This window comes from Triticum aestivum, chromosome 2A, assembly GCF_018294505.1.
Source record: "Triticum aestivum cultivar Chinese Spring chromosome 2A, IWGSC CS RefSeq v2.1, whole genome shotgun sequence".
NCBI lineage: Eukaryota > Viridiplantae > Streptophyta > Magnoliopsida > Poales > Poaceae > Triticum > Triticum aestivum.
Window position 1 is genome coordinate 31913019 of NC_057797.1, and position 22996 is coordinate 31936014.

A 22996-nucleotide genomic window follows, 5' to 3' on the forward strand; every position below is an offset into this window, starting at 1 on the left:
CTGTTTTTAGTACACATTCAACATTTTTCGTATACATCAGAAACATTTTTTTATATGCACATTTAATATTTTTAAATACACTATTAACATTTTTTTTGTAATCTTATATTTTTGGATTTCTACTTTTCTTCCATACACATAGTACAATATTTTGTATATATCTAATATATTTTTTAATACACATCTAACATTTTTTCAATACAAGTTTACTATTTTTTAATACATAGTCAACATTTTTTTGTATACACACACTTTTAACAATTTTTAAATGCTTGATTACCATTTTTTCAAATACAAGATTACATTTTTTTAGTACACGGTCAACATTTTTTCTATACACATTTAACATTTTAAAAAATGCTTGATCAACAATTTTCCAAGTGGAAGATTTTTTTAATACATGGTCAACATTTTTTATGTGCATTTAATATTTTGAAACGTTTGATCAACATTTTTTTTTCAAATGCAAGATTAACATTTTTCCGAATACATGGTCAGCTGTTTTTCCATACACATTTAACATTTGTTCAAGATGATCGGTTAGCATTTTTCAAATAGTCGTTTAACATTTTTTTTGGTCAAATGGTTGATTTAAAAAATTAAATACATGATCAGCTGTTTTCTGTACACATTTCACATTTTTGAAATGCTTGATTAATATTTTTAAGTAGTTGTTTGACATTTTTTTTCAAATGCTTGGTTAAAAAATTTAAATACCCCCGCAAAAAAATTAAATACATGACCAACTGTTTTCTCACGCAAATAATTGTATACATTTTTTGTCAACATTTTTTAGGCTCATCAATCAGGGATCGGTTCCCCTAGAAAAAAAATCAGGGATCGGTTCCCCTAAAAAAAAGCGGGGAGAATTGATTGAGGTGGGGCGCATCACCACTTTTGCGAAACTTCCTTCCCTCGGTGAAAGATTCCGTGGATCACGCACGCAGACGCGGGCTGGAGGAAGAAAAAGAGGCTTGCATTGCATCCATCCTTGTCCGCGAAGGAAAAGAGGATACGTCGCTCGGCCCACGCATCCCTTTCTTCTCTTCTGCAGCCGCGTCTGAAATACCCGTCCCGTGGAACCTTCTCGTCCGCTCTCTTACCTTTCTTCACCGCCCAATAGTCTCACCCAGACGCGCCTGATCGCGCGTGGACCCGGCCAGGCCCACGCGCCATAGACCGGGCGGGCTTAAACCCCACGCCTCCTCCCCATTGGTCACACCAGTACTACCCGTCCCCTCCCCGTCCGACCCCGCGGCGGTGCCAAGCAACCTCTCTCTCTCTCTCTCTCTCTCTTTCCTTTCTCCCCGTTGCCTTTCCTTCCCTTCGCTCCCCTCCCCGCCAGCCCGCACGCGCAGCGCACTCCGTCCCGCAAGCCTCCCACTCGCCCGCCCGCACCAACCCTAGCTAGCGCGGCGCGCGGCGGCCATGTCGACGGACTCCGACTCCTCCTCGCGCGGCGCCGGCGGCACCTTCCGCGAGATCACCCGGGACCGTGAGTGCCCCCCCGCCCTTCCCCCCGTGCCACGCCTGCCATTCCCGCTCCCTCCCCCTTCCTCCCCTGCTCTGTTTGTCCCGGTTGTGGGGAAGCAGCGTTTGAACTGGGGGGGCAGGGAGGGGACGGACGATGTGATTAGTCGCTGCTGCTGCGCAATGCTTGCTCTGATTTACAGTGTTTGAGTGCACGATTAGGCGTGATGAACCGACGAAAATGCCTAGTTACTTAGTTTTGCCGATTCAAGGGGATTTTACCACGAAAATGAACCCGTCCCCTGATTTTGGGGGCAAGGGGAATTTTCAGACCGGCGAGATGCGGGCATGCGTGAGTGGACAGTGCCAAATCAGAAGCTAGTAAAACTTGACGAGACTTCTGTGTTAAACCAGCATGTATATGTGATCTAAGGAATTGGACTTCAACTTCCTCAGCGTGTAGAGCAACACAATGCGGCCATTAAGCAATCACTGTCGTTGGCCATTTAGTAACCTGTTACGAGCTTGCTGCTTGCAGAGGCTTGCATTTCATTACAGTCGACGCTGGCATGTACACATAAAGTTAACCATAATTAAACACCGACTTTGTTCACAATATTTTGTTGTTTTGGTTTAGCTATCTGGCATGGCGGTGAGCGCATGCTCTGCTTTACTTGTTTCCATTTGAGTTTAGCTCATGGAAAAATCGGCAACAGGCCAACGCGAGTGGGGTTATAGTATTATTAACACTTCAGCAGACCATCAAGTAGACTGTGAAATGATCGATTTGGGGTGGGCTGCGAAGGACATTCCATGGTTGTGTCTGGCAGGGATTTGGTGGTTGGGTGGTTTTCTGGAAATCAATCGGATATAGTAGAGTCAGTAACTGATTTATACTCCCTCTGTAAAGAAATATAAGAGCGTTTAGATCACTAAAGATCAACTAGGCAATACTGGTGCATTGTGCTAGTATATTTTCTTAATGGTGCGGCTTAAAGAGATGCGCATTGGCTCTCAATGTAAAATGACATACGTGATTCTCTTGTACTCATGTTTCACTTGACTTTATTTTGTTTCTTCCATTATAGTTATTTGTGCTAAGAATTTTGGTTATACTTGAATAGGGCAAATTCCGTGTAATTGTAAATTTATCATGTTATTTTTTTTCTTACCGGCATATTCCACCAAGTTCCAGATTTACCATTTATTTGTTCATTCTTGTTGCACCTGTGTAGGTTTATTAAATGAAATGTTAAGATCAACTAGGCAGAACAAAGGATCACCGTGGAAGGTATCAATCCTTTTGGTTTGGATGATTTTCAGGATTTTGATATTGTCATGTCCTACCACCTTGCAAAGAAAACTGACATGCATAAAATTGTGTTTTGACTAGGTTCTTATCATGGATAAACTTACTGTCAAGATCATGTCATCTTCGTGCAAGATGGGAGATATAACAGAACAAGGAGTTTCATGTAAGTAGGCTGTTGTCATGTTCTGAACCTGGACATTTTTTTCTTCAACACTCGACAAAATGCATGCCATTTGTATTAGAAGAAAGGATACAAGTATTTGATTTGTCCATTTGATCCTTTTGGTGCGTTCAAAAAGTATTCACTTAGGCATATGAAAAAATCAAGTAAATCCCTGTACTGCAGTAGATACATTGCTGTAACATGAGGCATTTATTCTGGCTAATACTATGTCGTTCCACTGAAGGAGTTCTGTTACAATATGCCACCTCAGAGTCATGATAAGAATGCAACTTTTCTGCAAATATTTTAACTGGCCCCAGTTGGTGATGCAGTCTAAATATTTTTTCATGTCAATGTAGAGCCCCTTTAATGTATTAAATGAGGCCACTAGGATTTCTACTAGCATTAATTAAATATTACATCATGTCTAAAAAAAGGCTGCATAGTTCTTTAATTGTGCTACAAAAGTACTTTAACACTGTCAGTGTTCCTAATTTTGGAGAACTTTAACCAGCTTTCTGTTGAACTGTTAAAGTATTTCCTTCAAAAGGGGCTCTACACTGTCAGTACATCATGTCTAAAAAAAGGTTGCATGGTTCTTTAATTGTGCTACAAAAGTACTTTAACACTGTCAGTGTTCCTAATTTTGGAGAACTTTAACCAGCTTTCTGTTGAACTGTTAAAGTATTTCCTTCAAATGTATTTAGCATTTAGCTTTCCAAAGCTGTAGGGTGCCATGGAATTCCTCCATGGGTTATTGTCTATGCATAAAAGCTCCACATTGCCAATTCTTTTGCAGTGGTTGAGGACCTATACAAACGGAGGCAGCCGTTACCATCAATGGAGGCAATTTATTTCATGCAACCTACGAAACAAAAGTAAGCTATGTTAGCAACATATCCTCTTTGACATGGCTGTGTGTTGTCACTGTTAGTACTTTTCCCTATGCAATAACCTCTCAAAATTTGTGATCACTTCCAGTTTTACTCAACTACTTGGTAGGCTTCGTGCCCATGGATCTGTATGATACTGCCTCACTTGTGAAATATTGTTTTGACTGCTACCTTGCCATCCTTGTACTCAAAGTGTCAATGTGCCACTAGTTGAGCCTACCAGCTTTTGATTCAATACGTGGTGGCAAAGATATCCAGTGGTCTAGTTCTAGGACTTGTATAGTACTTATGGCAAAGAGCACATGCATCCATGCTTTGGTCTGGGTGTGAGGACCATGGGTATGTCGTTTGCCATCAACTAGCTGTTTGCAAGCCTTCTTCTTGCTGTGGAAGAGAGATCAGGGATCCTAAGCGACCATCTAGATGCTAAGGATCAACACTATGAGTCAGGGGAAATTGCTGAGCTGTGTGGTCACGGTCAAAGGTGCTGATAGGTGGTAAGAGTCGTTGCCAAGGCACATTAAAGTAGCTGGTTGTGGCGGCATACTTATCTCGCGTAACTCGCCAATTAGTTCATCACTGGCCATGAAATTAAGACTAAACTTGTATGGTGGTATTGTCCGTGAACCCGCCCGGCTTGCATCCTTAGGAGTTAGGACAGAAGCGTTTAGCAAGATGATGACCAGGCGAGGTTCCCCTCACTGCTGCTTGACTTCTCCTTTGCCACCTCCAATTCAAGCTCCTCTGCCTCTGAAAATAACCCCCCTGTAGCCGAGTCATGATGCACTGCATGAACTGGTGCATGCTGTAGAAAGATTATCTTTTGATTTTGTTGCACTCAAGTCTTTTAGTCCCCAAGGCAATTAAATGTTGTGGTAGGTGCAGTTATTTTTTTGCTGGTGATGTTGATTTTTTTTTTTGCACTTCCAGTTTCTCTAACCGTTCGTTGTGTCATAATGCAGTATTGACATATTTATGTCCAACATGTCAGGGAAGCGTCCATTGTACAAGAAGTATGTGATCTGTGCATGTATTTACTTGACATTTGTTCTGTTACTTTAGTTATTGATACAATGTTGTGCCTACTGCAGAGCCTATATATTTTTCAGTTCTCCCATACAGAAAGAATGGGTGGCTCATATAAGAAAAGATTCAAGTGTTTTAGCACGCGTTGGTGCACTCAGTGAGGTCTGTTTAACTACCCTCTCTCTCACTCGCAAGCATGCAAATTCACTTTTTGCTCTATGTCGCAGATGAATCTGGAATACTTCGCTATTGATAGCCAGGTAATCGGGCTACTTAACCTTTCAAGATTGCTGGTTCAGATTAATATTTATTCATGTATGACCGCAGATGAATTAAAACATATCTACTCCCTCCGTCCCAAAATATAAGATCATTATTGACACTATCATAGTGTCAAAAATGGTCTTGCAATTTGGGATGGAGGGAGCACTTGTTTATTTACATTATTATTTGTTTGATTTCGATGAATCCATTGCTGTGTGCAGGGCTTTGTAACTGACCATGACAAGGCTCTAGAAGAGCTTTTCACAGAAAATGCAGAAGGCTCAATGAACTATAATTCATGCATTAACACGATAGCCACTCGCATTGCTACTGTATTTGCATCAATGAAGGTACCTTTCCATTTTATGCTATTTGCAAAGTCTTTATACCCTTGTACACTTGGGGTAGGGGATGGGGGGTGATGAATTCAGGCATTACAGAGAATGTGATTTTAATTAATGAGGACAAAATATGGTGGTTGAGGGCTTGCGTGTGGCAACTCTGAGCATATGAGCAATTTGAACATATACCGAAATGTCATGGTCTTCGTCCACAACAGAAGATGTTTTTTGTGGATCAGATGGTTATTGCCAATCATGAAAATTAATATGGAGTGATTATCGTGTGAATCATTGCCACTTTACTTCATTGTTATTGCTTATTTACTTCATCTGTCTTTTCCCATATTTTCCATTAAGACAAACGCTGAATGTTTCCAATATTGTTAGGAATTTCCTCGTGTGCACTATCGTGTTGCCAGGACAATTGATGCTTCTACTTTGACAACTCTACGAGATTTAGTCCCCACAAAGCTGGCAGCTTCTGTGTGGAATTGCCTGGCGAGATATAAATCAATAATACCTGAATTTCCTCAGACAGAAACATGTGAATTACTTATTGTAGATCGTTCAATAGACCAGGTATGAGATCTTTTTATATGTTTGAGATGTTTGTCACTGGTTTGAAAGTGAAATGCTGGCTTACTCCTTACGATGTTTCATGTTTTCATGGTGTTTACAGATCGCCCCTGTTATTCATGAATGGACCTATGATGCCATGTGTCATGATCTACTGTCCATGGATGGTAACAAATATGTGCAAGAGGTGAGCATGTCAAAATCATTTTAATACAGTTCAGTGTCGACCCATTTTTCAGTTCTGTTGTACCCCTGATATCATGTTCCTACACATGAATTGGAAACAACAGGTGCCAAACAAGAGTGGATCAGGCACTGAGAAAAAAGAGGTTTTATTGGAAGATCATGATCCCATATGGTTTGAGCTTCGTGATGTACATGTAGCGGATGTAAGATTGTTGCCACTGTTATCTTTAAACGTTGTTGTATGTTTCAGTAATTGCATTATGACATCAATATTACAGGCTAATTTAAGACTGCATGAGAAGATGAGAGATTTTATATCTAAAAATAAAGCAGCTCAACTACACCAAGCAAGGTTAGTTCTACACAGCAACTATTGCAAGTTGGGGTTATTACTGGCAATTAGCTTAAGGGAGTATGCACTATGCAGTTATAACAGTGAACTTTAGTAAGGTTATAACATACTAGCAAACATTGCATCTTGGAAGAGAATTGAATGGTGCAGAAATGCAAAATCGAACTGGTTTAGATAATGATGTGTCCTCTGCAAGCGAAATTTGTTCACCAACCTATACTTGTCATTTTTCCTATTTGGTTTGTTAATTAGTCAGGTTTATGCAATTCATAATGACAGCCAAAACATTTGAAGTGTGTGGTTTCTAGCATATACTTACTGAGTTACCATGATGCATTTGAAATAGGCATTAAAATTTTGTTCTATATTGAATTGATTCTCGTATTTAGTAAGATTTTTTTCTTGTTGTAATGTTAATGCTCCTGCTTGATTTGCAGGACCAATGGAGAGTTATCAACAAAAGAATTGCAAAAAATGGTCCAAGCTCTTCCACAATACACTGATCAAATTGATAAGCTTTCCCTCCATGTCGAGGTTTGTAGTTTTGTTTTCTAGTGCCAGTGTGTGCTGCATAAACTTGAAACTAATCACCTATTGTTGTATTACCTACACTTCTAAGATCACCAAATTGTCACTTGATTTTTTTACATGCACATGCTGAGAAGGCAATATTTACCACAAATTAGAATACACTATTTATCTTAAAATTAAGACGGACTTGACTTTTCATCAACTTGTATATCAAAAAATAAATGTGTGTACCTGGCAAATCTTAAACATTACAACGGAGATGGTGTGACGAGTTGGAAGTGTCTGCCATGGGCCTAGACTGACCACCATATCAGTGCAAGTCCACTAATCCCATTTCTGCTTGTGCTGTTTCCATTTAACAGCATACACTCCACCTGGTGTTACCTTTCCTAGCATTGCCTCATGCTAGCACTCTCGTTAGATCTTGGAAATTGGGACTAGGATAGGAACTGAAGAATTTGAACTGGCTTCCCGAATATCAGCTGTTTTGACATACCAAGGAGTATACTTTACTTTTGGTTACTCATTTTGCTACAGATTGCAGAAAAGCTCTTTGACATAATCAAAGAACAGCATTTGAAAGATGTTGGCCAGCTTGAGCAAGATCTCGTGTTTGGTGATGCTGGCTCGAAAGAACTAATCGATTTCTTTAGGACACATCAGGTAATTATTAATTGGACTACAACCAACAAAATGCTAGTTCTAATACTGTCTAGATATCGTACTGATATGTTTGAGGACCTAATCCAGGATATAAGTCGTGAAAACAAGCTGCGTTTACTAATGATTTATGCTGCAATTAATCCAGAGAAGATCCAGAGTGAGAAGGGAGCAAAGCTGATGCAGGTAACTTTAGTTATATATTGGGAAAGTAAGCCCATTCATTTGTAAAATACATCTAATTTGATTTTGACAAGTGAGCCCTGGGCTAACAACAACTGTAAAATAGTATGAACATTGGGCTGCTGTGCATTGGTAAATATGTTGAATGGCCACTCCTGAAGTAGATCTATTTGCGAAAAGACCTGCAAATCTTATATCTATAGCTTTTCACAAATACTCCCTCCATCCCATATTAATTGACGCGGAAATAGATGTATCTAGACGTATTTCAGTCTAGATACATCCATTTCTGCGTCAATTAATATGGGACCGAGGGGAGTATATGATTAGAAAAGATAATGGCCCAATTAATGTCTGAAGACTTAAAGAACTTCAGTTGCTACTTTCTGTGATCAGAGGGGGCATTTACATTGAAATGATGCATTTGTAAAAATCCACTTCATCAAAAGTTGTACATTTGGTTCCTTCTGTACAGTAGACAGTTTCTAAGAATTTCTGCATCAGAGACTTGTAGCTTTAATTCTTCAATCAGTCAGTTGTTAATTTGTTGTTTTATAACTAATTCAGTAAAAGATCTTTTCCCAGCTGGCCGGATTATCTGCTGATGATATGATCGCAGTGAATAATATGCGTTGCCTATGTGCTCATGAAACTAAAAAGTCATCAAAAGGTGGTTTTCCTGTGAAATTTGAAATGCGTAAGGTAACCTGTCGAATTATTTTACTTGTGTCTTAGTTCTTCCAAACATATAGCTTTTAAATAATTATTATAGTAGAAGTTATTCACTCAATTCTACAATTTTCAGAAAAAGCGTGGTATCAGAAAAGAACGAATAGGGGAAGAATCAACATGGACGTTGTCCAGGTTTTATCCCATCCTGGAGGTATAATTTTTTTATCTGATTAATTATAGCAGCAAATGTTTGATATTCTTTATACTGTTTTATGAAATGAACTTTTTTGCAAACGGAGATAATTTATCAATAATTTTAAATGTCTTTGAGATTCGATGATAATTTATCTCCACCATTCTTTTGTTGTTCCCAAGTTTCCCTTTTGTGCATTATTCTCGATTAATTCTGATTCATCTGCCATCTCACCTCATTTTGTCAACTACTGGTTTGCCGTATATATGGAACCCTCATGATTGGTCCGTTGGTTTCAGTTAATTTGTCCCCATTCTTTGGCCCCATCATCCATTTGCCCGGCCTACTAATTTCTTGATTTGATTACTGTGTATGTCTTGGGTACCACTTCAGCACAAACATTTACTATCGATAAAAATATGAATTTACACTCACTCTGATTACTTTTACCAAGTCCATGTGCCAACTTCCTCTCTTGTATTTTTTTACCATTTACATGAATGTGGTTCTTGCCTTTTTTTTGTAGGATTTGATTGAGAAACTCAGTAAAGGAGAGCTTCCGAAAGATGAGTACCATTGTATGAGTGACCCTAGTTCTAGCTTCCGGGGGATCTCAAGCAGCATGTCCGCTCGAACAAGCCCAGCTCATCAACCAGCTCAATCCATGAGATCTAGACGGACGGCTGGCACATGGGCTAGACCTCGCAACTCCGACGATGGCTATTCAAGGTTGGTTATAACGATTCCATTGGCTTTCCTCTGTTTCAAATTTTAAGCATGCATTTCTGTTTAGGGTGTTTATGGACATGTCTGTAGTAAGCTGTTTCCTATAGTCTTTCCAGATGCTATGTGGGTGCATATTATAAATAGTACTCCCTCCGTCCCAAAATAAGTGTCTCAACTTTGTACTAACTTTAGGACGGAGGGAGTATATAGCAGCCATATATTTTTCGAGACCGTATATATCGGCTAGGCTATTATGCAAGTTCTGTTAGATGATTAATTCTGTTCTGCCTATTGTTACCAACTATAAATCTTTGATTTATATGACACATCAGTATGACCATTGTTCATATTGGCAAGAGTAGATTAGACTCCATGAAGAATTTTGGCACCAGTCTGCAAAACTAGCTGCAAAGTTTTAATGCTTTCTAGCAAACTTTCTCCTGTGACCTTTGGCATGGATAATGAAAGCTGTGACCTCAATTTACTGCAACGAGAGAAAATTAATTAATATTCCATTGTGAGCAATTAACTGACATGCTATCTAGTGCATACATCAGCTTACGTTCATTTCTCAGTGAAGAGATTTTGAGAGCTGTGTTCGGTAGTTGCACATTTCTGGTAAATCACAGTTGATAATAATAAATTGGTTTACAGCTAGAAGTTTCTTTATATAATGTGTCAATGATCATTTTACAGCGACTCTGTACTGAAGCATGCGTCAAGTGATATGAGAAAGTTGGGTCGGCGCTTGTTTATCTTTGTAGTTGGGGGTGCTACCCGGTCCGAGGTATGTTTTTCATATTGCCTCTCGAATCGCCTTGCTCCATTTCCAGTCATAGTGCCTAGCTTCATGCTTTTTAACCTATAAATAAATCTTGCACGTTCTCCAATCCACATTCTTCTATGTTGATGGATATTGCAGTTACGCGCTGTCCACAAGCTGTCATCGAAACTGAAGAGAGAAATTATCCTTGGCTCATCTAGCCTTGATGATCCACCCAAATTCATCACGGTAAGTCCGTCGGACTGTCCTGCCCTCCTCTCCGTTGTGCTAGCTATGTGCCTGCCGACATGACTTTGTGCCGTTATCTGCAGAAACTGAAGATGATGTCGAATGAGGAGCTGTCGCTGGATGATCTGCAAATATAACAATAGGAGGGACACGTCGGTTGTAATTATCTACTCATTTCTCAGTCTTGGATATAGGTGTAGCTGAGCATTGGACGGACCGGAAGTTCGCTTCTCACACAGGCCAGAGGGGCATGCTGTAGGGCGGCCCTCCTTTTGGTATCTCGTAATCTAGTGTGTACAGAAACGTTGGCTAGCAGCTGTAGCGTGTCTTATGACATTTATTGGACCAATGGAATGGATGTGTTCATCATTGTGTATTGGCGGGAAGCATCGAGAATGCGTAATGAGCGACGTCTTATTTTTCTTGATCTGTGGTGCATCTTCAAGCTGTGTGAATTTAAGGCAGTGTCGATCAAATGGCTGAAACTAGACCCACACTACACCGTCGGCTGGTATCGCATTTCGCAGACGTTCGATAAATAATGCTTACGATTTCGATCTGCTTGATAACGTCGTCTCCTGGTCTTCTTCCCTTGCGACGCTGCAATGTCTGAAGAGCACCAAAGATGTGCCGGTGTTTCATGCTGTCGCAGTTGTAATTGGTCCGTTGGTCTGAAACTTTCGTTTGCTTTGGGTTTATTAGTTTGGCCATCCGTCGTTTGCTGACCCACGTCGCACAAAGTGCAGAAGAAGAGGTACCCTGCGTTGACAGTGTTGCTGGATCAAGCGGTTACAGTACGCATGGGTCAACTGACTGGCGCGCAGAAGGTGGGTTCACAATAGGTAACCAACTGTACTTTGAAGCACAACAAATGCCTCCGTAGCATAGTGGTATTGCGTTCCCTTCGTAAGGGAAAGGTCGTGAGTTCGATCCTCACCGGGGGCTTTCATTTTTATCTCTCGTTTTTATCTTTTTATCATTTTTTTGACAAACCTTAATAGTATCTGGCTAACGATCGCCAGGAGGGATGCTCAGTTTTTTTCTCGAGGGTTTCGCTAGGAAGCCAGCGAACCAGCCCAGACAGCCTCTAGGTTCCCCCAAGCCTGAAGGCCCAATTACAATTTTCTTTTTTAATGCTCATGACAGTAGGAAAGACTCCTACTAACTTTTGTATATATATATGGGTTAATGTGCAGCCATGCTACATGGTAGTGCATAATTACAATTTTATTTTGTACACAAGAAAATGTAAAATAAGATTTTCCGCGATGTATGTAAAAAAATATAAAAGCAGTATCCGATAAAAAAATGTCGTCTTGTACAAAACACAAATTTGTAATTATGCAATACCATGTATACAAAAAAAACCACTATGCTACCATCTCTTAATAATAAAAACATCATCTCTTAATAATAAAGAATTTCATCGCTTGATAAAAATGTCAAAATATAGAAAATGCCATGTCTTAAATAAAAAAAAAACCATGTACAAAAATAAAAAATTGATTTGTGAAAAAAATGGTCTGAATTATGAAAAATGCCATGCTATAATTTATAAATTTACAATGAGTATGATAAACATAAGATCATCTGATCTAAAAAAAAGTTCTCATGCTAAACTTTTAAAATTGCCATCCTGTAAAAATACCAAGTTAAACTTTTAAAACTGCCATGCTGTAAAAATGTCATCTCTTAAAATGTAAAAATACCGTCTCTTAATAATAAAACATCATCTCTTAATAATAAAGAATGTCATCGCTTGATAAAAATGTCATCTCTTAAAATATAGAAAATGCCATGTCTTAAACTAAAAAAAATACCATGTACAAAAACAAAAAATTGATTTGTGAAAAAAATGTCTAAATTGCCATGCGACATATTTCAAAATTTTAGAAACTGCCATGTTAATTTTTTGTAGAAAAAATTGCCATATAAAAGGACATACCATCTTGGTGAAAGAAAAGAAAGCTTTGGTGAAAGAGAAGAAAGCTAAAAAAAAGGAGCGCCTGGGAATGGAACCCAGGTATCCCATCTGAACAATCAAGCCTCTAGCCAGTGTAGCAAGCTGAGGTATTTTGGAAAAATTGAAACCTTTGATGGCTTTAATCTTGAACTACTTTTCAAATCTAACGTGTCATCGACCCTACGTTGAGATCCGTGCAACGGTGGGGAGGACGTTCGCTGGGAGATGCCAAATATCTGACATACGTTAGATAACATTTCCCCTTTTTATATACTTTCTATGTATCAAAATATAAGGAACGTCTTATATTTTAATACAGAGGATGTAATTTCGCAAATTCCCCACGCGTCGTGCATTAAAAACGCGCGAGGAACGAGCATTTTGGTTGATAATGTTGCTAGGAAAATCCGGCACATGATCTCTTTTTGATTTGATGGCTTTTTAACTGACCACACACAATGGTAGGGGGTGGAGACGCTTCAGGTTGGTAAGCTATCAGGGTTGGAACTAGCCCAAAAAACTTATCCTTGATCGAGTAGGCTTCTCCACTAAAGGTAACCAGCCTAGGGAGATGACCCTCGAATTCAAGGCCAATCCATAGCATATAGGGAATCTTTTGTTTGTAGAAATCAACAGGGCCGTGGGACATCTCGGATGCCCGAGATATACGACTCCTCGGCTGAGGGTAAGATCAAACCAGAAAGCTATATGCAAGATTAAACTAGTCTGCAAGGTTGAAGAGTGAAGTTAAAGAGCAACTCGAGAGAGGCTGAGGAGTGTCATCAGTTTGAAGACCGGTTTAGAGGCTATTAACGGAGTCCTGGATTAGGCCGTGCTCGGCATGTTGGTTGCCCATCCCTTGGGTTGGGTCGGGTACCCTATTGGTGGCCCTCATTCGTCTGATCCAGAAGCATAAAGAAGGAATGACACGAAGACTTGACGGATTCTCCAAGGTGTAGAGATGGTCCTCGACACGTTTGCCTCTTAGATACGTCCGATCATGTGTAAACCCTGGGTACCTCCGGATTTATATGAATAGAGGTGACAAGGTTGTACACGATTCATGCACATACAATCGCGCAGTAGATCACATGTACTTTGTACCCCATCCACAAGCGATACAAATAAAAGCAAGACATATGGTTTTACCTATTCGATAGGGCATGAACCTGCGTAAACCACGGGTCCCTTGTGCCCTTGTTACCATCTAGCCAAGACTACCAGATCGGGACCCCCTGCCCGAGATCCGCCGGATTTAGCTCCGATAGGCTCTATGATAGTATGATAGATCTTATTGGCAGCGCCGTCGACGTGTGGGAGGCTGTGTCGCGACAGAATAAAGGTGTTGGCCCTCGTCCTCTGCTGGACGAGGCTCTTGTGGTGGAGCCGGCAAGTGTCTAGCAGTATGGTCTCGCAGATCTGCTGATCCGGCGAGTTGGTGTGCTCGGGGGTAAGGCCGCGGTGGAGGCGTTGACCTTCCTTGGGAGCTTTTTGTCCTCCTGCCCGTCTCCGTCACAGCGGGGTTTGCTCTGGCCTTGTTCTGGAGTTGGTGGAGGAGGTGCAACGGCGTTCTGACGGTTGATGTTTGTGAGCGGTTGTGATAGCCTGGCTTATTAGGGATGATAAACTACTCATATCAATAAGGAATTCCTTCTTTTCCGGTAGCCCATTCGGACAGAACTCTAAAGTTAAGCGTGCTCAGTTTGGAGTAGTGTCAGGATGGGTGACCGACTTGGTGCGCATGAGTGAGGATAAAGTGCGCAAAAAAGACTAGTATTGAGCTGTAGGGCCAGTGTAGATCCCGTCAGGAGTAACGACCACCGGCGGATGTGTCCGGGGCGTTACAGCGGTGGCCGCGTGTACGCGAGCTGCTTGTGGTTTCTGGATCGATTTCAATTCAATCTAGGGACTTTGGCAGAAACAAAACTGAAATTGCACTTCGTATTGAGTCGAGATCCCCCGGGCCGACTTAAAAAAAGAACCAACTTTTGTACCAGAACGGAGGCGGTAGGGCTTTTGCCAAATCTGGAGCTTGTCCCCTCCATCCCCCTTCCCCTCCTCCGTCGTCTCCGCGGCGCCTCTTCCCCCGAGCTTCCGAAACCCCGCCCCAAAACCCTAGCCGACCGAGGCCGCCTCCGCGAGGATGAGCTACGCGGCGTACAAGATGAAGCACTGGCCGACGGGCATCGAGCACTGCGCCGCCGGCTTCATCACCCACTGCCCCTCCGACGCCGCCGCCTTCTCCGCGCTCGCGCCGGGGCCGGCGGCCTCCTCCTCCGGGGCCGAGAGCGACGCCGACTCCTCCGCCGCGGCGAGGCGGCCGAGGCGCCTCGGCCCCACCCCCAACCTCGTCGTGGCGGCCGCCAACGTGCTGGAGGTCTATGCCGTCAGGGCCGAGGCGGCGCCCGCCGAGGACGGGGCCGGCGCCCCGCCGGCCTCGGCCTCTGCCGCCGCGTTCGACGGCATCCTCGGGGCCCGCCTCGAGCTCGTGTGCCATTATCGGTGCGCACCCGACTGTCTCTGCATTTTATTATCTTTCATTCAGTTTGTGTTCAGGAACTGGATGTGTGGGGGTTTCAGTTGAGTATAATCCTCTGAGTGGCATTCAGGCTCCATGGGAACGTCGAGTCAATGGCCGTGCTGTCGGATGGGGCAGAGAACAGGCGAGACTCCATTGCGCTCGCTTTCAGGGACGCCAAGATAACCTGCTTGGAATTCGATGACGCCATCCATGGACTGCGGACTAGGTATGCACGCCTGCTTGCTCATTCTTATAACCGTTAAACATGTAGCTTAAAATTGCAGTACCTTGTAATTTTGGCAGAGCGACAACTTCCCAATCACAGAGCAACAAGCACATTTTTTGTCAATTATTCAGAGAATAGCATCTCTTTAGTATTGTACCTTGTTAGAATGTATCACAGCCTTACATGATCAAGAGGCTGATGGTTGAACTATAGCACTACAATTAGTGCCATTCATTTTTGTGTACCCCTCTTTCCGATGCCGATAAATCTAAGTAAGCAGGGCTTCTTTGATTCCTAGGAGTTTCTCCTATGTTGGTTATTTGATTGTAAGATTGCATTCCATAGGAAATTTTCCTCGGTGGTCTTTACTCATTAGTACCACAATTTCAACTGAAAATTTTCATTTACTCAAACACCTGGAACGACTCCTGTATTTATTCTATGGTGCAACCAAACAACCTGTCAATTACGTGGGATTCAAGGTGGCATGCCAACACAATTATATGTTTTCAGAATCCTGCAATTGAAAGAGGACCCGCATTTCTCTATTTACTGAATCTAGTTTGCTATCTCACACTTGCTATGAATGGACATGCTATTTTATCAACTTATTTTTCATAATATTTCAGCTCAATGCATTGCTTTGAGGGCCCAGAATGGCAGCATCTAAAAAGAGGCAGGGAATCATTTGCTTGGGGTCCTGTCATAAAATCTGACCCGCTAGGCAGATGTGGCGCTGCACTTATTTATGGACTACAGATGGCCATTCTGAAAGCTGCCCAGGTTATAATTCATTGCATCACATATTTTTAACAAGTGTGAATTATTTGGTGTTTTTTCTGTCTCTTGTTTTCTTTAGTAGCAGGTTTCAATATTTTCAATAATTTGTGTTTAGATTTGGAATTTGTTATTTAAATTTTTTGTCCTGTGCACCATGATTCCCTTTTCTAGTCCGGTTGAATCACCAATATATTATTGTTCTCCAGTTTTCCTATGTTTTCCATATCGATTGGTAACTTATGTTTTTTTATACAATATTAGGTTGGACAGAGCTTAGTGGGAGAAGATGAACCTACACGTGCACTGAGTTCTAGTGCTGTCCGTGTCGAGTCATCATATTTGATTGACTTACGAGCTTTAGAGACAAATCATGTCAAAGATTTTACATTTGTGCATGGTGAGATAAGATCTCTTTCTGCATATAAATTTGTTGCACATCCTACATCTTCAACATAAAATTCCATGCTTTTTTTTTTCTGAACTCTGTTGAGCTTCAATGCATAAGTAAGCATGACACTAGTGGATAGTTCTTAGGCATATCTTAATTTGCTAAAACAGCGTGTATGGCAACAGCGGATGAGACTTGCCTGCTCCCTCCCCGTGTGCCCATCCGTGCTCCCGCATATGTGGCTTGATTTGATTGGACAAAATAAGGCCCGGCCCCACCCCCTTAAAATCAGGGGGGGAGATTATTAGATTAGAAAGGGAAAAGGGAAAAAGACAGCCGTAGGATGAAGTGGGAGCACGGATGGGAGCATGGGGAGGGAGCAGGCAAGCCGGATCCGGCAACAGCTACACCTATATCGGGCAATTACTTATCTCTTTATGATTTGAATTTTAGTTTCCTGTTATATAAGGTCTGCTACCTTAATTTGAAGATGGCTTGCTTGAGATAAGTTGACCATCCCTCCAAGTTGATCTAATCTATTCTCCAACCAAGCCACTCCGCTGGCCATCCACCCTATGGTGTTTACACCTGTTATGTGCTTGCTACTTGATACACAACAAACCATTGAAAGATCTAGCATATTAAGTACACCATAACTGTTGCTAAGATGTCCACAGTGCAGCGCATCAGCATGTGTTATCTCCAGTGTTCTACATAACTTTGAAGGACACGAGATGCATAAGAAGTCATAAATGTGTCAAATACTTGGGCTTGAAAATGTCCAGCAAGTTTATATCCTGCAGATATTAACTAAGGATTTTTGTAGAATTTCTCCATAAGATTACTCCTTAATTCTAAAAGAGTGATCCAAAACATTATCTTAGTGAAAATTGATTATGGTGCTAGTTCACTTAATTTATATGTTCACCACTAGTGTAACAACTATCCAAATGTGAATGGCACCACTCATGGTATTTTCTTCTATTATCTCTTCAGGTTATATTGAGCCTGTATTGGTCATACTACATGAGCGAGAGCCTACCTGGGCTGGGCGTATCTCATCAAAGCACCATACATGTATGATATCAGCATTTAGTATAAGCATGACACTGAAGCAACACCCAGTGATATGGTCTGCTGCTGTAAGTATATGATGTTGATTGTCAGCTTTGACATTTTCTGTCTTCTGTATCTTCCATGTCTATCTTTTCATTAATAAAATGTTGTAATATACCAAGGTGTTTTCTGTCTTCTGCACATTATATGCCTTCCATTTGGCTCCAATGTACAAATTTGAAATTATAATAACAAAGTGTTTTTTGCTTCCAGAACCTACCGCATGATGCATACCAAATACTTTCTGTGCCTCCACCTATTAGCGGTGTTCTTGTTGTCTGTGCAAATTCTATCCACTATCATAGTCAGGTTTGGTCCCTCTAAATACACATGGTGGACAGGCTTACATTATTTTTCATTTGCTGATCCTGAGTCGTTGAATTGTGAATTTCTTTGTTGTTGCAGTCCACTTCTTGTTCCCTTGCCCTCAACAATTTTTCATCACAGCCAGATGGCAGGTACTATTTGTGATATAGCTTAAGACTATAAATCCTTCATTTCTGACGACTTTCATAGCTTTTGCCTGTCCATTCTCTCTTATCTCATTAGCGAAATGTAATGTCTTCGTTCTGGTTGATTATCCTAAGATATCTATAGATTTCGAGCACCTAGTACAGTTACATGCACACCACTACATGAACAGTGCCTGTTTGGAAAAAGTTTAAATAATCGTTACTCAAAGAATTATACTGTCACCAACCAACTGTATTCAGAAACATCTACCAGAAACTTTGTTTTCGTACTTGTAGGCTTGTAGCTGCTGATGTTTCCCAGCACCATATCATCATCTTTCAACTTGGACTCATCATATAATATAATGGTCGTTTCGCAACCTACAAGTCATTAATGCTCATGGTGTCATGCAGTTCAACAGTCAACATACAGAGTCCACCTGAATACATGATCTGTAATAGTGTAATTGAAAGTGAACTGGGTGAATGTAAAGTGAATTTACAATAACTCGATTGGTGGTTGATTTCACGTGTGCATAACTTTCGTGGTGCTTATGTCACTAACAAATATGTAAAACCTATCTCATGATGTTCATGTGCTTAAGTTGCCCGAAGCTTATATAAACGATGTGACAAATGGTATAAACGACGTGACAAATGGGATCTATATCTCGTGTCATTCAGCATGCAACTGTCAAGGTTATGCCAACTTGCAGGTCTAAAAAAACCTAACATGAACATGCCATACAAAAACACATAAACACCATGAATGTATGCCATTAAACAATCGACACATCGGAAAAAAATTGTACGTGAACTTTAGTTTCTCGCCACTCAAGCCAGCATATGTGCTAGTGTGCCAGCTACTCTCCTGTGGTCCTACCATGTGGTTGAACTATGATTAATTCTGTAGCTACTTGTGCGCGGTATATTAAGTGCGTACAATGCAGGAACGTGACAGCATCTTGTACCTTCTTTGAAGATAAAATATAATTTTATTAGTTGGAAGATATTTAGTTAGGCAAGCGATTGATTTAAATAGCAAGATTAGGATATGTCATGGTTTAGTCATGTAGGGATTCTAGTCCTTTCAGGCCAAGCATGCCCTTGTATAGCGAATACTGACTTGGCTAGCCCCTAAGAATAGTATCCCTGCTTGGCCAACAAACATCATTATCTTCCTATTCAAACCAATGGTGAAGCACGGAAAAAGTAAGACTAATGGTGTATGGATTATGAATTAAGCATAGAGAGAAACATGTAAACTTTGAACTATATAGTTTAAATTATTCGTGAAGAATGGATGTAATAGCGAATTGAAGAATCCAGAACATCATATTTTGATTCTTGTGTTTTCTGGTATACCTATCAAACCATACTTTGCCAAGGGAATGTTTGTATATGCTCCCATGCGGAACTGTTAGACACTTGCATTTATTGATTATTTTGTACCTGCACCTCCACCTCCACCTTTTATTCGGGTCAACCGGTGTTAACAGGCGCAATTTACCAAACAAAATTCTCTGCTATTGAATATCTCTTTCACATTGTGACTTGTGCCATTGTTGTCAAAACCGGAGAAATGCTTTTGAAGATGAGCAGATGAAAATCTGAACCTAGTTTTGGTGTGGTTCGCTTAATCCTGAATGTTTCCAGCTGGACATTTGCTGTGAAATACTATATGGTAATAATTATTAACAATGAACCGTATCTTCTTAAATCGAGATATGGTGGTTCTACCTATGAGTGTAAAATTGACTTACATGTACAGTGCATGTTTGACCAAGCACTAAGTTTCTACCATATATTTGTTATATATGTCTTAGTTTCTTCCCCTCCAGTATATGTCAAAGCTGGTGACCTTTTCCTTATCTTTGCAGTCCAGAAATTCCTAAATTAAATTTCCATGTGGAGCTTGATGCAGCCAAAGCGACATGGTTATCCAATGATATTGTAATGTTCTCGACAAAGACCGGAGAAATGCTGTTACTTACAGTAGTTTATGATGGCAGGTATGGTAACTCTATGGATCATTATCTGTCCTATTGTTGTGCAGCTGTTCTAGCTTTCGTAGGCGTGATAGAGTTGGTCATTATCTGCTTCTTTTTCTTTCGCAGAACTGTGCGAAGGTTAGATCTTATGAAGTCAAAAGCATCTGTCATCAGTTCGGTTGGTTGCTCATACTTTTCTTGTGCTTATATACCTTTTCATTTTTAATATTACCAATCCCTCTTATGTTATTGATCCATCTGTGCGCAGGGTGCTACGACTATTGGAAGTTCATTCTTCTTCCTTGGTAGCCGTTTGGGAGACAGCCTTCTTGTGCAATTTTCCTGTGGTGTGGCAACATCTGTCTTACCAGATCTAATAGACGAGGTATTTTTGACTCTTGAGATACCTTTCTCAATGTGCCATTCTGCTGGAAGTACTTTTCGCTTGTACTTTAGATGGTACAAATATTTATTTTAGAAATAGCTTGCCATTGAATGTTTTAAGCATAGTTGCTCAACGCCTAAACCGAAAGATTTTTAGAAATGGCTTACCTGTTAAACCGGAAAAGTCCAGAAGCATGGACTACACCGGCTTGTTTTCCTCGGATATGTCAAAGCACCAAAGATTCCAACCAATAAGGCATCTCACTCAAAATGAATTCTATGCATAAATCCTGCAGGACATGACTGAATGCGTTACCTGTCTGCTATATTTAGAATGGGATCTTAATCATTGATGTTCATATGTTTCTTTGATGGAAATGACCTACGGAGTAGACATGGAAATGTTACATCTACCTTAAGCCACACGTTACATATATGTTTACCAGTACATGTTTATTAATCAGTATTATACTTTATAGGTTTACTATATTACTATAAAGTTTATAGTCAAAGTTGTGCCGATATATCTGAATTTGTCGGCCACACTGTACTAATCTCTTGTAAAATGAAGTAAGCAAATACTGTTCCTTCGTTGACTGGTGATATATGGTGATCTACTTGTGCAGCGGTCTGGTGATATTGAAGGCGACCTGCCTTTTCCGAAGCGCCTGAAGAGGGTGCCTTCTGACGTTTTACAGGATGTGACCAGTGTTGAGGAACTTTCTTTTCAGAATAACATGTTGCCAAACAGTATAGAGTCAGCACAGGTATGAAAATGTTACTTCCAGTTGCATGGTTATTATTTGTTTATATGCAACTCTGTAGTGATAGAATCATGTTCTTGTGTATATAATTCTTTTTACTGCCATTTGTTAGTTACCACTTCAATTTACGGTTTTCTTAAAATATATGCTTCATGAATTTCCTTTGCATAATTTAGTACTCCCTCCGTCCCATAATATAAGAACGTTTTTGCCACTATATGGGACGGAGGGAGTAATTGCTTGCTTATTGCTTCTTTCTTGCCACTAATTTGTTTCACTTATTATTCACAGAAAATCTCATATGTTGTGAGAGATAAGTTGATCAATGTTGGCCCTCTGAAAGATTTTTCATACGGTTTAAGAGTGAATGCAGATGCCAATGCAACAGGAAATGCAAAGCAAAGCAATTATGAGTTGGTCAGTTGCATGAGACTTCACCTCTGTCTTTGGCTATAATTAGGTCCATTTTGTTCCAGCTGGGCTAGCTTTTTTTGTTGAATGTGTACATGATTCATTATTGATTTGGAGAATGGGTATTGTATATTTTATTCAGGTTCCTAGTCGTGCTTGTAACTTGCCGGAAATCGGAGATTCTGGTGATTTATGGTATTAGTGCTAGCCTGCTAGGGGGATTAGGGTCTATTTCAAATTTACGATCTCACACGATTAGGTCAGGGAAACAAATCGATAAAATAATAAGAAAGGTAAATAAATCAAGAGAGCACATTGTTGGAGTCTATGTGAGAAGGGCTGTTAATGGTTTCCCTGTGGGATTCAGGACTCCTACCAGAATGAGTAGATTGAACCCTGTCAGAGTGTAAGAGAAAAAAATGGGCACATAAATGAGAAACGTTGTATCATCAGAATAGTTGTGTCTGTGTACTTACCGTGTACGTTGCTTTCTCCTAAGTTCCTCAATATATGCTATTGAAGTCACACATCCGACACGAATGTGTCTATCATTAGCTCCTCATATGTGACCTTAACAATTTACATCCTGTGACCAGTTTACCACCTTTGCACCAATATGTCTGTTGCTTCAGTGAATCAGTGAAAGGAAGTTCGACAATCTATTTGTTATTTAATTACCGAGAAGCATTTTTTGTTCTGCATTTTAGATACTCTTTGTGACAGTATTAGCTCTATTTCAGGTGTGCTGTTCTGGTCATGGAAAGAACGGAGCACTTTCTGTCCTACAACAATCTATTCGCCCTGATTTAATTACCGAGGTACATTTTTCTCCTCCCTTTTCATCCCAGTTCAGCTCAAACCCCAAATATTCCACCAATGCCTTTTGAAGAACTTGACCAACATATTCGAACTTTAATCCCCTGCGTTTTAGTGGCGTTTAGTCAAGATTTTTGTCGCACCGGTGTTCGTCATTTTTTCGACATGGAAATTTTTATGTTACCTACTTTATCTTGACTTACATTTGTTCTTTACTTGTGTAGGTGGAATTACCAAGTTGCAGAGGTATTTGGACAGTGTACTATAAGAGTTCCCGTGCACATACCACTGAAGATAATGAATATCATGCTTATCTGATAATAAGTCTAGAGAACCGGACCATGGTAACAGAAATTTGATTTCCCTTGCAGCTGTATACTGAAGTCTAATGCTTATGATTTTTTTGGCATAGTATTTTGAGTGGAAGCTAACCACCCCCATAACTATTATGACATTGAAAAGACCCAAAATCCTTTAAAAAATCATGGCTGTATGGCACACTAGGCCTAGTTTTAAAACAGGACCAACAGCCTGACAAAAAAAAACAAGATCGGAGCTTACTCCTATCTGCTTTGCTAAAAAGACCATGTGAAGGAAAACGGGAAGGAGACATATTTTTGAAGT

The 22996-nt window shown here is 40.5% G+C and overlaps 2 protein-coding genes and 1 non-coding gene across 4 annotated transcripts in view; all 3 read left to right on the forward strand.

Moving 5' to 3' along the window:
* The first annotated feature begins 1230 nt into the window (after window positions 1-1230).
* LOC123187188 (probable protein transport Sec1a) lies at window positions 1231-10989 on the forward strand. 2 transcript variants are annotated; one of them, XM_044598978.1, is made up of 21 exons: window positions 1231-1495; window positions 2706-2761; window positions 2864-2945; window positions 3745-3823; window positions 4801-4851; window positions 4930-5026; window positions 5092-5124; window positions 5350-5478; window positions 5857-6048; window positions 6149-6232; window positions 6336-6434; window positions 6510-6583; window positions 7021-7117; window positions 7652-7777; window positions 7865-7960; window positions 8531-8659; window positions 8763-8840; window positions 9349-9551; window positions 10245-10335; window positions 10471-10560; window positions 10644-10989. In XM_044598978.1, the coding sequence occupies exons 1-21, from the start codon at window positions 1429-1431 to the stop codon at window positions 10695-10697; spliced, it is 2007 nt and encodes a 668-aa protein (XP_044454913.1). In that variant the 5' UTR covers window positions 1231-1428; the 3' UTR covers window positions 10698-10989. The 2 variants fall into 2 exon arrangements, with proteins under 2 accessions (XP_044454913.1, XP_044454914.1); XM_044598979.1 differs by having other exon boundaries at window positions 8543-8659.
* A 444-nt stretch (window positions 10990-11433) lies between these two features.
* On the forward strand, window positions 11434-11505 carry TRNAT-CGU (transfer RNA threonine (anticodon CGU)). Its single transcript has one exon. It is a non-coding gene; the product is annotated as a tRNA-Thr (tRNA).
* Window positions 11506-14508: 3003 nt separating this feature from the next.
* LOC123187189 (probable cleavage and polyadenylation specificity factor subunit 1) overlaps window positions 14509-22996 on the forward strand; it is a 22944-nt gene continuing 14456 nt past the window's right edge. Inside the window, exons 1-14 of the mRNA XM_044598980.1 lie at window positions 14509-15025; window positions 15133-15270; window positions 15900-16053; window positions 16312-16447; window positions 17435-17580; window positions 17768-17863; window positions 17960-18012; window positions 19887-20018; window positions 20124-20175; window positions 20266-20382; window positions 21008-21148; window positions 21437-21562; window positions 22297-22374; window positions 22597-22716. Coding sequence (XP_044454915.1) covers window positions 14667-15025; window positions 15133-15270; window positions 15900-16053; window positions 16312-16447; window positions 17435-17580; window positions 17768-17863; window positions 17960-18012; window positions 19887-20018; window positions 20124-20175; window positions 20266-20382; window positions 21008-21148; window positions 21437-21562; window positions 22297-22374; window positions 22597-22716 — 1848 coding nt within the window. The 5' untranslated portion in view covers window positions 14509-14666. The remainder of the gene's footprint in view (window positions 15026-15132; window positions 15271-15899; window positions 16054-16311; window positions 16448-17434; window positions 17581-17767; window positions 17864-17959; window positions 18013-19886; window positions 20019-20123; window positions 20176-20265; window positions 20383-21007; window positions 21149-21436; window positions 21563-22296; window positions 22375-22596; window positions 22717-22996) is intronic.

Coding starts and splice junctions, on each gene's coding strand:
- LOC123187188 (XM_044598978.1), top strand. CDS start 1,429: ATGTCGACGGACTCCGACTCCTCCTCGCGCGGCGCCGGCGGCACCTTC. Junction 8,841..9,348: donor GGTTTTATCCCATCCTGGAG/GTATAATTTTTT, acceptor TTTTTTTTGTAG/GATTTGATTGAGAAACTCAG. Junction 9,552..10,244: donor TCCGACGATGGCTATTCAAG/GTTGGTTATAAC, acceptor ATCATTTTACAG/CGACTCTGTACTGAAGCATG.